The sequence below is a fragment of the Poromitra crassiceps genome (genome assembly GCF_964638095.1).
Source record: "Poromitra crassiceps genome assembly, chromosome: 23".
Classification (NCBI taxonomy): domain Eukaryota; kingdom Metazoa; phylum Chordata; class Actinopteri; order Beryciformes; family Melamphaidae; genus Poromitra; species Poromitra crassiceps.
The window spans coordinates 21,341,162-21,351,161 of NC_139639.1; the positions used below are offsets into that span (position 1 = coordinate 21,341,162).

The window sequence follows — 10,000 nt, forward strand, 5'->3', positions numbered from 1 at the left end:
ATGGGAATTTTGGTTAAATGCATGAAATAAGGTCTGCGGTTAACAAAAGTTTCTGAAACGGCGAACTTTGTGTTCAGCAAGATCGTCTTCCCAAATGAGGACCACTTTTATGACTTTTCAAGCGTTTAAAAAAAGGCATTTACGCTTCAAAAAGTTACATAAAATTACATCAAGAACACAAACAAGGTTGTAAGCAGCGTTGCCAGATAGATAATTGTCGTATTTGTATGATAATTTCACCCTCAATCAATAATGCCAAAATTCCCATAATGTACGATAATTCGATCATTTTGTGACACTTAGTTGTAATCAATATACTAATATGGATCCTATATCTCTCTGTTTATACATGTCTTCTCACAACGTCTTTGCAGCCAATCATGCATTCATGTCTCATAGGACAAAGTAATTTTAGTTCCATGGTAGATAGAGTGCTGGAATTTCCTACTCAAGTAGTATTATTATTTCGCTGTTGCTTTACCTCAGTGAAAGTACTTACTGTTGTAAAATGTACTTTAAAAGTAAAAAGCACCTGATTTAAAATGGAAAGTTGAATCTTGTGTTGTGATTTTAAAAATGAGATTCAAATCATCATCATCATCTAGCCCATCATCATCATTAAAATTGTCTAAGTGGGCGGGCGATGGTTAGTCAGGATTTTGCAGGCTGTGTATGTTTGTGACATCATCAGTGATGTCATAAATCAGGAATTATGATGTCATCAGTGATGTCACTTGAGCAATTGTGACATCATCAGTGATGTCACTCGAGCAATTGTGATGTCATCAGTGATGTCATAAATCCTTCGTGGCTGAGGCTATATAAGTGGTGGAAGATGCAAGTCTGCCGCAAAAAAGCCATAAGAAGAAGAAGATCATTTTGACCCTCAGGTACGATAATTCAACATTTTCCAGTGGCAACACTTTTGTAAAGTCTGTCACATTTGCTTGAGAACTGGTCAGATAAGGCTGTTAGCAAACTGTCAAAACTTAAATGAAAGCTGACATTAGCGACGAGGTTAGCGTAGCTTTTATTAAAAAGCTTGTTTGATAGAACTACCTGCTTGCCTGGAAAATAGACTCGAGTAGCCGAGTGCAGTCGAGGCGAGGAGTCAACAAACTCCCGAGTGCACGCTAACTATTCTCAGAAGACGCAAAGCGTTTCCCAGTGACAGTGACAGTGATATGTGCACTGCCAGTCGGCTCAGCTGACATTTTACAAGTGGGAAAAAATCAAATAAAAATTCAAAATAAAAAATCCTCTTCGTCTCGACCCGGTCCCGGGGAGGATTTATGTTCGTCCCAAATACATATTTTATCGTTCCTGGGACGCCAGGATGTTAGTGTCGAACCTGGTTGTAACATGACCAGTGAGTGCTGGTATAGCCTATTTAAAGTCTGAACATCTTATACTTTGCTTCTGCTTTGACTTCTACCCCCTGTTCCATTTGCTATGGAGAGTGATTATGCAGAGTAGGGCCTCCAGTAACTCGTGACCTGTGGTCTCCAGCTATGCTGTTGCTAGACTAATAATGTAGCACTCAGTCATTGCTCAGGAAGCCTTATCATAACTGTGAGCCACACCCTCTGTCTTGTTGTCTTGCAGCAGTTAGTCACAATGACAAGTCCAAGACCAGCCCAGATTAGCAACTAGCACCTCGCCTCCATTGCTGTAACTTTCCATTGGTCGGGGCATGCCTTCATAACAACACACCTCTCTGTGTTCAAGGATACCTCGTAACGTCTGAGCGCCATCCATCACAGTCCACTGTGCAAATCACTGCCAGACGTTCTGCTGAGTCGGCGCTTTTGGCGTAGGTGAGGGTGGATTCCACCGGCGTCTTTGACTCATTCAGAACACATTGTTTTCTGGTAACCAAGAGAAAGTAAAAGGCGGTGTTGCGTTTCAGTGTTTGTGCTGTTGAGGCATATCTTAGCTTTCTGGTGTCACATGACCATGAGCCGATGGGCGATGGGCTGTATTACGCCTCCATGGACATGCTGATGTTGTAGACACACTTCCTCTTCTTTTCTCCCAGCAGCCAAGTCATGTTCCTCCCACCACGTGTCCTAGAGAGAGAAACAGGCAGCACAGTATCTCTCTGTCTCTCTCTCTGTCTCTCTCTCTCTCTCTCTCTCTCTCTCTCCATGTCCCCATCCTCCAGTGTTGTTGACCTTGCACCAACTTGCGAGACCTTGGAGACTATGGGAGTGCTGCTGAGGATGCTGGCAGCGAGCGCGAGCCATACGCTCATATTGAGGGCATAAAGACAGAGGGATGGAGAAAGAGCATTGGGGAGGGTGGAAAGAACAGGAAGACGAAAGGAGTGGAGGAACGGTGCTATCTACAGTATCAATGAAAAAATGACGTTTTGGGCTTTTTAGCTATTTCTCTCATACCTAATTTCATACACCTAATTGACCATTTCAGCCAAAGAAAATGATCAACATCTCATTACTTTCACTTCCTGGAAAATGGAACATCTTTAGTGGTGACGGTTGTCATACATAAAAATTCCAACCAAGAAAACCATTATCTTCTGAACACTCCTGCCCCTCCTATCAAATAACACTGCCTTTCTCTCCCTTACTGAGATCCCATTGGTTTACACTTTTGAATGATCCCTCCCCATGGGTGTGGCTATCTCCATGTTCCAGGAAGCAACACCATCGAAGTCCCATAATTACACAGAGCATAATAAGCTTTGTAACATTGTCTTTGACAATCTTGTCGGGTGGAAGAGACTAGTATCTAGAGCTATACAAGATAGACCAAAGGGTACAATGTTACGACAAGAATAACATTGTCCAACTTCTTGTACCTATCAGTCAGGAATGCACAATTGCACTTTATTCTACTGCTTTCCATCGTGTCTGTCATTGACCATACTGTAGCAACAGCCTCTAAGGGTCATGGGTATTGTAGTGTTTGGTGCCGCTTGAAAAGACGAAAGCGACCGGAAAAAAAACACAGTTTCGCACGAGGTTGAAACATTTGTGACTGAAGAAGATCATTACAGCAACCTTGATTATTGTTTTCTAATCTCGGAGACCGTTGGGTCGTGTTGGGTCTGGAGAATCTGCGCCAAAAGCGCTTCCAGAACCGAACATCTCAAACCTATATCCTATGTCTCAACAATAGAGAGCTCCAGGAACGAGTCCGGAAATCATCGATGCTAACAGCCCTGGTTCTTCACAGTTTTCGCCTATGGGAGTTTTGAATGGGTTTTTGGCGCGATGCTTCTAATAATCTCTCTGGGCAACGCTGGCTTAATCAAACGCGAACCAGTGTTTAGTAACATCATCTTCACACATGAAGACCACTTTTATGAGTTTTGAAGCTTTTATGTGCCGTTAAAAGGGTGGCTAGCTAGCAAACGGCTAAATGAGACTACAATGTCGACGCGGATATTATACGTCATCACGAGTGAACGCGGAAATTCTTTCTCTTGCAATCAATGTGTGGGCGCCTATGCGACACTGTGTGTAGTTCTGGATTAGCTTAGCACGAGCTTTTTACCTCTAGGGCTCGCAGTTACGCTTCAAAACTCATGAAAGTGGTCCTCATGTGTGAAGATTATCCCGCTGAACCTTGATTCGCGTTTGATTAAACTTGCGTTGCCCACAGACATTATTTGAAGCATCGCGCCAAAAACCCATTCAAAAATCCCATAGACAGAAACAGTGAAGAACCAGGAAGTTCGGGACTTCCGCATTCGGCCTACAAAAATACGTCATCCCTGGAGCTCTCTATACATTGTACCGAAATACATGGCAGCGTGACTTTAAAGAAAAAGAGTAGACAAACCACAGCAAATGAAGTCTTTTTGAACTGAATGGTTGGATGCCTCGGAGACAAATGGCACAGACATTTCAAAGTGGAATTAGATAAAAGGAGTGGCTTACTGACATGAAAGCGTATTGAGGTGAAGCAATCAATAGGTGAAGGAGGCCCATGTCCCGGCATGATGGATGATAATAAGGCGCATTATCACTTTGGCACGGTCTTATAGCGTGCCATACTGCAGGCACATATCTGCTGCTCTGACTTAGGAGAAACCATAGAAACAGATGAGGCAGTCAGCCAGAACACAGGGGGGGTATCAGCTTCTCATGCGTCGAGTCATCACATTCTCTCTTCTGATTGAAGTCAGCCCATGGGGCCTTCAGGTTTATAATGGTGAGGACTATTCCATCATCATTAGTTCCTCTCCAGCTGCGGTTTGAGTTCTGTCTGATCAGGCCAAAGATAGTCCCCCTAAATGTGTCGCCCCCTTTTGCACTTCATCTCATTTAAAAGTGTATTTGTGTTGTAAGAGTGTGTTGCCATCGGCTCTATTAGACTGCGCTGTAGCAATATACACACATAACATCAACATGATGTGATATTCAAATGACACGTCCCGGGGGGCGGAGTTAGAGAGAGAGAGAGAGTTTGGACTGACTGGGCTGAGTTGGCATTTTCACAGGAATGTGAAAGATGTAATGATGGATGAGCAAGTTGATGGGAATAGAAACATGTCCCTAGTGATGTAAACAAAGAATAGCATGGGCTGTCTGTGTTTGTCCAGGTCTCTCTCTTACCATCCAGTCACTCCCTCGCTCCAAATGTTTTTAGCATAAAGTGCTGTAAAACTGACAAAGGAACATTACTGAGGTTATTATTTAAAAAAGAAGCAAAATTTAAAACAATGTCATTATCTGTATTTAAAAATATATTGAGCAGTGAGGCAAATTAGGCAATATACAAAGTGGATAATATACTGTACTGTAGCTGTTGCTCTTTCTATTATTATTATTATTTTGCCTTTATTTATACAGGGGTGGCCCCTCATTTGCAAGAGCGCCCTGTTACAGAAAAACATAATATAAAAAGTTGCAAACCTACAGACAGACAAGATAAGAACAAACACTAAGAACAGATGATAAAACACTTTAAGTCAAACACGAGCACTCCTTGTGCAGGCTACCCTCTAGGAGCACGCTAAACTTAAACCTTTTCATTTATTAAATGTGGGGTCATCCCTATGTTCCCCGGGTCCTATGTTCCCCGGGTCCTATGTTCCCCGTTTTTAACACTCTCCGTAACATTTGGGGTGTCTATCCGCTATGCCGACCACCCGCAATGCCGACCTTAGGTTTAGGCGTGAGGGGTGGGAGAGGTTAGGTTTTGGGTTAGGGTCTGGGGGAGGTTAGGAAGGGTTTTATGTTCCCCGGTCCCACAAAAACGGGGAACATAGGACCCGGGGAATATAGGACCCGGGGAACATAGGTACGCTCCCTTAAATGTTATGGTCTGGTGTCTCTGCCAGGGTGCATGACATGGGAGATAATTTGGTATGTGTGTGTGTGTTCGTGCGTGCCTGTGTGTGTGTGTGTGTGTGTGTGTGTGTGTGTGTGCGTGTGCGTGTGCGTGCCTGTGTGTGTGTGTGTGTGTGTGTGTGTGTGTGTGTGTGTGTGTGTGTGTGTGTGTGTGTGTCAGGGCCGGCGCCAGGATGAAATGACTGAGGGGGCTACTGTAACTTGTCCCAATTTCCCCTCGGGGATCATTAAAGTCATTCTGATTCTGATTCTGATTCTGATAACTGGGGAGGGGGCTGATTTTTTATTTTTTTTATATATATTTTTTTATATCGTAAAACATAGGTTATATACCCGCTATGCCTATTTCTGGACTTTTGAACCATAATAACCTCTGAAAAGCGCAATAACAACACAAGAAAGACTACTATTCACACACAAAAAAAATTTTCTTTTCTTTTTTTTAGGTGAGGGGGCAGAAAATTGAACTGAGGGGGCAAAGCCCCCTTAGGCCCCCTCGTGGCGCCGGGCCCAGTGTGTGTGTGTGTGTGTGTGTGTGTGTGTGTGTGTGTGCGTGTGTGTGTGCCTGTGTGGGTGTGTGTGTGCGTGTGCGTGTGTGCACATGTTGGGGTTGGGCAGGTGTAGTGTATATGTTACCATTACGCTTGCACTCCAAAGGTCATTTCTAGCAGCAACGTTACTTACGCTGTCCTGGGGGGGGGGTCATCCAAGGTGAAGCTAGGCTGATTCCTCTTTCACTTTTCATCTGTGTCTCTCTCCCTCTCTCTCTCTCTCTCTCTCTCTCTCTCTCTCCCTCCCTCGCCCCTCTCTGTAAACATAATCCATGTTGCTGGGTCATCATGAGGTGGGCAGGTCTGCTGCAGGGCTCTGATATATACTGCGCGCTGTTGTAGTGAGTGGTGCTCCGTAGCGTTGCTGAAGGTGCACATGCTGTTCTGGGAAAGGCGATGTCTCCAGATAGGGCGTGGTGAGTTACCCTGCCCTTGTGATAAGAGAGGAATGGGCCCCTGGGATCCCAATCATACAAATCCCCCCTCGCAAGCACACAATGGTTTCACCAAAAATAGAGAACTCTGGCAACATTACAAAACACCGCCATTGCAAAACAGGGGGGGGAAAACACAGATGATCTCATCTGTGTGTGTGATGGTGACAAATGGGAATTTTGGTTTATGAAGGCAGGAACATAAACATGATATTATCACAGCACACATCTCTTTGAGAGACCCTCGTGGTATTACTCCGATGACGACGCTATCTTCTCATTTGGAAATGCTCGAGTTCCCACTCAATAATATTTACCAGGATATTTTGTGCAATGTTGTTTGTGCTAAGAGAGAAATTCATCACCCTATTACCATCTGACTGCAAGGAATCCGGTAGTTGTCATAGCGAGGAGAAAGATTAGTTTTGGGACTATCTCTCCCTCTGTCTCTCTCTCTCTCTCTCTCTCTCTCTCTCTCTCTCTCTCTCCCTGGTGGCGGCAGGTCAACCTCCTCTTAGCTCCTCCCCCTGCTCTCACCTGGCGCTCTGCCCAGAAATGTTGCTGCAACTCCGCCGCCTCCGATTGGTCCCCGCTCGCGCACGGCTTCGCAAGAAGGGAAATGACTAACCTCCTCTCCCTCATGCCCTGCCTCCACTTCCCCTTACTTTCACTCTCTCTCTCTCTCTCTCTCTCTCTCTCTCTCTCTCTGTCTTTCTCTCCTAAATAGATTTGCCATGACCGGCTTTGCCGTACTCAACTGTAAGTGATACGGGACTTGATTTGATTTTGCTGCCTTCTTCGAGCAGAACGTGGTGGAACGCGGTGAATGGCTGCTTTGTGCACGTCTGCCTCTGTGTGAGTGAGAGAGTGTTTGTGTGTGTGGCGTGGCGTGATGACTGTGTGTGCGCGCCATGTGTGTTTAGAGAGCGGGGCGGGTGAAAGTTTTATTTGTCTTAGCTGACACCCCTCTGCATTGCTGACATTTTGACATTATTCTTCATTCCCACAGCTGCATAGCTTAGCGGTGGCATGACTAGAATGAGTCGGAGTAGCGCGCCAGGTCAAGAGTGGAGCAAAAGCAGAACCTTCCAGTGAGGGAGACATGGAAGAGAACATAAAGCCAACGCATTCTTTGGTGGGATATCATCAGACTAATCTCTTTCTCTCTCTCTTTCTCTCCCTCTCTTCTCTCTCTCTCTCTCTCTCTCTCTCTCTCTCTCTCCCCAGAGGAAGTGCCTTCCCTGACGTCTGCTGCAGCTTTGACCTGCTTCTCCAGCTGAAGCTCCACCCTCCCCCTGCCTCGCTCGCTCGCTTGCTGCCAGCGAGCACAAGGACAGCGGCCACACCCTCCTCGCGGCCTACACCCAGAACCCGCCCGCCCGCTCTTCTCCTCCTCCTACTCCTCCTCCTCTGCCGCCGACGCCCACCTCCACTCCTCTCTGCCCTCACTGCAGCCAGGCTCCACCAGACTGACCACATCCAGGCCCACGCAGCCTCTCACCCACGCCTCTGCCTCTAACCCATCCTCGCCTCCCTAAAGCCTCCACTGGCCTCCTCAGTGTCCTTAACCCACCTCCAGCCAGACTCACAGCCAGGCTCTCGCCGCTGTGTCGCCTGCTTCACTGCACCCGGACACAGGGCTTCTGGTTTGGCCTGAGCCTCTGTTTGCTGCAGCTGTGGATTGTGAATGCTGTAGGTGAGAGAGAGCGCGATATAGAGTGACAGAGACAAGGGCGAGTTGTCGGGTGAGATTGTCCGCTGGATTTGTTCCCTTCTTCTTCAGTGGTGGATTGAAGCGGAAAATGACTCATTAACATTCACAGAGAAACGTCGTCCGGCAACATTTCACCTTTTTCGGAGTAGCAGTCTCCTCAATCAATAGGAAGCGTCTTTTGTTTTTTTGTTTTCTTAATGTTTCATTTCAACTTGAGGTAACACAAAAAACATCCAACAGCTAGTAACCACACCGACGAATAAAGCAAGAGAGAACTTTTTAAGTTGTGGATTAAAGACACTTAGGGGGTACTTCCACCACGCTTATACCCATCTCTGCTTGGAATACTTTTTGTTTTGTTGCCAACTTGCTGCCATGGCGATGAACATTGCGCACATGCGTGACACAAAGTGGCTGACACTGGAGGTGTGTAGGGAGTTTCAGAGGGGCACGTGTTCGCGCTCCGACCAGGAGTGTAAGTTCGCCCACCCGGCCAAGAGCTGCCAGGTGGAGAACGGACGGGTCATCGCCTGCTTCGACTCACTTAAGGTAAGAATACTGAATCAGACAAGACAGCAGGTGGAGGAGACACAGACACAGACTGACCACACTCAGAACCAACAGGCAGAGTTACAAGCAGAAGATAGCTGTGCTCTACAGCCTATATATCATGCTAGAGTAGTGGAACAAGCAGTAAAGGGTTTCCCACATGGCCTCTGTTTAAAACAGCGCACCACCATCTGCCCTCGGCATGTGCTCTCTCTGGTCCCGCCTACTTCTGGTCAGGTGACTGGAACATGTGACCAAGGGCAGCAGAGGGGTGGGGGGGGAGTTGCAACTGCCTTAGATTCAGGAAGCAGAAGTCAGACGTTGTAACACTGCGCTGTGGAATTTTCGAGGCCGGGCTGAAGGTTTTTTGGCCGGTGTTTATTGCGTTCGTACCAGTCACACCTCCCAACTCCCCGTGCATAAACACCGCGCCACCAATCTCCATGTTACTTGAGCCGAACATCAGCACAGCTTCTTCTCACACTGGGTGAAGACGACGGGCCCAGTGCTATTTTCAGGCTCACAGTCTCACTATGTGTGATGCAGATGCGTGGAGAGTCGTCGGATAGGAAACTCGCAGATACCAGAGGTTGTTCAAGTATGATTTCACGTACGTAACGTTACATACACACATGTCCGCCATGAGCGACAACACACGCCTGAGAGAGGAGTGAAGCGTCCTCTTGTTGTAGCTCTCTCTCTCTCTCTCTCTCAGTCAAACCACTTCCTCTGCGGGGGCCTAGGGGCAGTTAGAGGGGGGCTCGTCTACGTGTGTGTTTGAGCGAGGGGTTGGGGGCAGAGTGGGGGCACCGTATGCAGTAATTTTCCATCTATTTTTAAGCGGCAGCAGGAAAGCAAACACCCCCCCCCTCTCTCTCTCTCTCTCTCTCTCTCTCTCTCTCTCATTCTCTGTCTCACAATCTCTCTTTCGATCAGCACACAAGATCTCTAGAGATGGGTGGGTGGGTAAAAGTGATTCTGACCTCGACCCTAAATTTCCCTTCACGTCCCTGCCCTGACACACACACACGCACGCACGCACGCACGCACGCACGCACACACACACACACACACACACACACACACACACACACACACACACACACACACACACACACACAGCTTTGACTTCTTCTCTCTGTGTTTCGTTTATATAGCAGAAGTTCACAATATTAGTTTTGCCTCTGCTTGCGTTCTGCCCCTACAGGCGTTGTTGAGTGGTGGTCAGTGGCAGTGAGAGCAGGGCAGGGTTAGGATCAGGCGCAGGCCGGCATGTGTGTGTGTGTGTGTGTGTGCGTGCGTGTGTGTGTGTGTGTGTGTGTGTGTATGTGTGTGTGTGTGTGTGTGTGTTTATAGCCAGATGTGGACAGAGGAACATTGTCTGGCCCACGCTGAACTCTCCCCAAGTTTCCTCACAATGTGCTAATGCCT

The 10,000-nt window shown here is 47.0% G+C and overlaps 1 protein-coding gene across 14 annotated transcripts in view; it reads left to right on the top strand.

Moving 5' to 3' along the window:
• mbnl1 (muscleblind-like splicing regulator 1) overlaps nt 1-10,000 on the top strand; it is a 55,560-nt gene that overhangs the window by 7,591 nt on the left and 37,969 nt on the right. For all 14 annotated transcript variants that reach the window (XM_083658895.1, XM_083658902.1, XM_083658903.1 and 11 more), the window contains exon 2: nt 7,534-8,569. In XM_083658895.1, coding sequence (XP_083515021.1) covers nt 8,396-8,569 — 174 coding nt within the window. In that variant the 5' untranslated portion in view covers nt 7,534-8,395. The remainder of the gene's footprint in view (nt 1-7,533; nt 8,570-10,000) is intronic.